The sequence below is a fragment of the Saccostrea cucullata genome, unplaced genomic scaffold, assembly GCF_032062105.1.
Source record: "Saccostrea cucullata isolate Sc308-1 unplaced genomic scaffold, CSIRO_AGI_Scuc_v1 ctg4366, whole genome shotgun sequence".
In the NCBI taxonomy this organism is placed as follows: domain Eukaryota; kingdom Metazoa; phylum Mollusca; class Bivalvia; order Ostreida; family Ostreidae; genus Saccostrea; species Saccostrea cuccullata.
In genome coordinates this window covers 16359-19914 of record NW_026931226.1, presented here as the reverse complement: position 1 = coordinate 19914, position 3556 = coordinate 16359, and the positions used below count along the sequence as shown (strand labels likewise).

The following is a 3556-nucleotide window of genomic DNA, read 5'->3' as shown; positions in this document are numbered from 1 at the left end:
AACATTTAATCCCATTGGCACTGAAAGGGTTGCTGCAAATCTTGTAAGAAAAAATCCTCATCGGGCAAGAAAACAAAGAAAGAAAAGGCAGAGCAGCATTTGAAACAGAACCTAAGAAAGACGACTATGGGCCCAACTAAACCTGCATTTCCAACTCAAGTGCTACCAGAAATAAGGAGGGCAGATCAGACAAGGATTCCCGGCTCAAATGATCCAAACCTGATGAAATCAAGTAAAGTTCATCCTGTTGATTATGACTTGAAACCAAACAAGACGACTGTCAAGCAAGACCAGGATTCTGTTGATTCAGCCCCTACATTACTGCATGACCTTACACCGTCAGTCATCACTCCTACAGACCCACTAAAGGAAACCCAGAGTCCCAGATTTGAAGGGTTGGTAGTTACCAGACACAATAAAGTCCATCCACTGAATACAAAAGGATCTGACCTGCAGACAACTTTTACTGATGAGAGCATGTCTGTTTCTGAGAGGGAAAAGAGAGATCTGATTGAGCTTGAGGCCAGCTCTAATAAAAAATGTGCCATTGAATTGGAAGATAAGTCTGGAACCAGCTCAGTGTGAACGACAGTTCTTTAGTTCTCATAGCTGTGTAAATCCTATCAAACTTTGAATTTCTTTCCAACTGATTTTATTTGCTTTAAAACTAAACAGCTTTAATCTATACTATCAGATAACCAATCAATATTTTCTCTTTTTGAAAAGATGATTATGAAATGTTCATTAATTTTTGACAATGTACCTAATAATTTTGGAGTATTTTAATAAACTTCATGAAATTCAGTTGTGTTTTGTTCAAGCAAGACAATGGCTCAAATTCAGCTATCATGCATGCATTCCAACAGCTTTATTAGGACCCTGCAAAAATTTGCATGTAACCAACATAATCTGTCATTCTATTCACCCCCAACTGTTTCATTTTTCGTAATTATTTTAATGAATAACCTATTTATATCCCCTGCAAACGAAGTTTTCGGGGGGGGGGGGGCAGAGCAGCATTTGAAACAGAACCTAAGAAAGACGACTATGGGCCCAACTAAACCTGCATTTCCAAATCAAGTGCTACCAGAAATAAGGAGGGCAGATCAGACATGTAGGAATCACCTTGTCTTTCAAGCTGTCTAGCTGTCCGTCCGTCTGTGCAAACGTGTCCGGTCCATATCTTTCTTACTGAGGAACATTAGAATCTACTACTCCACACGAAGATTGCCCATGACTCAAGGGTGTGTCATGACCTTGACTCAAAGTCATTTGGGGAAGTTCAAGGTCACTGGAAGAAAAAGTTCATAATTCGTGTCCGGTCCATATCTTTCTTATGGTTAAACTTGGTAGGTTCTCATATCTTTCTTATGGTTAAACTTGGTAGGTTCTCATTTCACATAAAGATTGCCCATGACCCAAGGGTGTGTCATGATCTTGACCAAAAGTCATTTGGAGAAGTACAAGGTCACTGGAAGAAAAAATTCATAATTCGTGTCCGGTCCATATCTTGCTTATGGATAAACTTTAGGTTCTCTTTTCACACAAAGATTGCCAATGACCCAATGGTGTGTCATGACCTTGACCCAAAGTCATTTGGGGAAGTTCAAGGTCACTGGAAGAAAAATTTCATAATTTGTGTCAGGTCCACATCTTTCTTATGGATAAAGTTGGTAGGTTCTCATTTCACACTTAGATTGCCTATGACCCAAGGGTGTGTCATGACCTTGAGCCAAGGTCATTTGGGGAAGTTCAAGGTCACTGGAAGAAAAAGTTCATAATTTGTGTCTGGTCCATATCTTTCTTATGGATAAACTAGGTAGGTTCTCATTTCACACTTAGATTCTTCATGCTGTATGGGTGTCATGACCTTGACCCAAGGTCATCTGTGCAAGTTCAAGGTCACTGAAAGAAAAATTATAATTCATGTTTGATACCTATCTTTATTATGGAAAAACTCTGAAAAACCCAGCGGGGGGTATTTTGTCCTGTTTGGACAGTTCTAGTTATAATTCAGAGTATAGTTATGCTGAGCCAGAGTGTTTTTTTTCTCATATTATGAAATTCATGGCCCACGAGTCAGGGGTTCTAGGGTAAGATGGGGTGAATCAAATTTTGAAAATGCATCAATTCTGAAATTCTGGGCTATTTAAAACAGACAAACTAAGTGCATGGTTGCAGTATGATGAGCAAGGATATCATTTCCAACTTAGTGGAATTCATGGCCCCAAGGTCAGGTACTACAAGAGGGTTCTGTTGATCTAAAAACTTTCACTACCAATCAATCACCCCGAAAATGAAAGTCAAATTAAGCATCAGATTTCTGTAGAGAGTGAGTGTCTGTCATGATGCATTATCCATGCAAGCTTGGTTGGATAGGCCTCATCGTTTCTTGGTAATGGATCTGCTCCAAAAATTACAATCTGGTCAATCAATAGAAATATGCAGGTCAAATCTAGCATCTTAACAAGCATTTCTGGTAGTGATCATTGTCATGTTCTACCCCCAACCTTAGCTGAGGTGAGCTGTTTAACATTATTTTTAAAATGGGTGAATTAAAGTATATAAAACAATGTTTTTAGCTCTACTGGTCAGAGACCAGAAGAGCTTATGCGATAGTAATGCGTCCGTCCATTTGTCTGTCTGTCTGTAAACAATTTTTCAAAATGATACTCCTCCTAGTTTTGGTCTGATTTCAATATAACTTGGCACACAAATAGACTACATTAAGATACGTTATTCTATATATCAGTTTTTGATTTCAATGAACGGTGTTGTCGTGGTTACTAAAAATAGAAATTTCAGTGAAAAACATTCAAAATGCTACTCCTCCTACAGTTTTGGTCTGATTTTAATATAACTTGAAACACAAGTAGACTTCACTAAGACACATAATTCCATGTGTCAATTTTTGATTTCGATGAACGGTGTTTCTGTGGTATGCAAGTAGACTATACTAAGATACATAATTATCAGTTTTGTGTTTTTAATTTTGATGATTGATGTTGCCATAGTAATTTTAATTGAAAATTCTATAACATTTTATTAAAAGCTACTCCTACAGTTGTAGTCTTATTTCAATCTTGCCATAAAAAGAGATTTAATCAATGATCATTATACTATTTATTGTTTTTGTAAAGTTGAAAGTCCCAACTGCTACTTTTCTCTTCCTTTATTTTAAGTACAAACCATTAGAGCTGCAGTCTCGAAAGAGACTTCTGGTTTTATTTACTGTTGGCCTAATGTCCTTACTTGCAGGGATATTTGTGTGGACAAATAAAGACAGGTTACATCAAATTCTCTGAAAAGAATTGAGTAGGAGTATTACATACAAGTCTCTAGAGCAAGGAAAAGTATCAATTATTGATAAATTTATTATATGCACTGTTTTAGAAATCTAACAACACAGAATTAACAATGAAATCAGGCATACGATACATAAAAAAAAAACTCTAATTAAAACATGCTTGTAGAATTAACAGAGAACAACTCAAACAAAACAAAATCAAAAGCAACAAATGAAAGACATAACATTTATAAACAAATGACACAACTA

At 36.6% G+C, this 3556-nt stretch overlaps 1 protein-coding gene across 1 annotated transcript; it reads left to right on the top strand.

Moving 5' to 3' along the window:
• Positions 1–68: 68 nt before the first annotated feature.
• On the top strand, positions 69–772 carry LOC134231891 (uncharacterized). Its single transcript, XM_062713847.1, has one exon. It carries the CDS (start codon positions 127–129, stop codon positions 583–585), a length of 459 nt encoding a protein of 152 aa, XP_062569831.1. The 5' UTR covers positions 69–126; the 3' UTR covers positions 586–772.
• Positions 773–3556: the final 2784 nt, after the last annotated feature.

Coding starts and splice junctions, on each gene's coding strand:
- LOC134231891 (XM_062713847.1), top strand. CDS start 127: ATGGGCCCAACTAAACCTGCATTTCCAACTCAAGTGCTACCAGAAATA.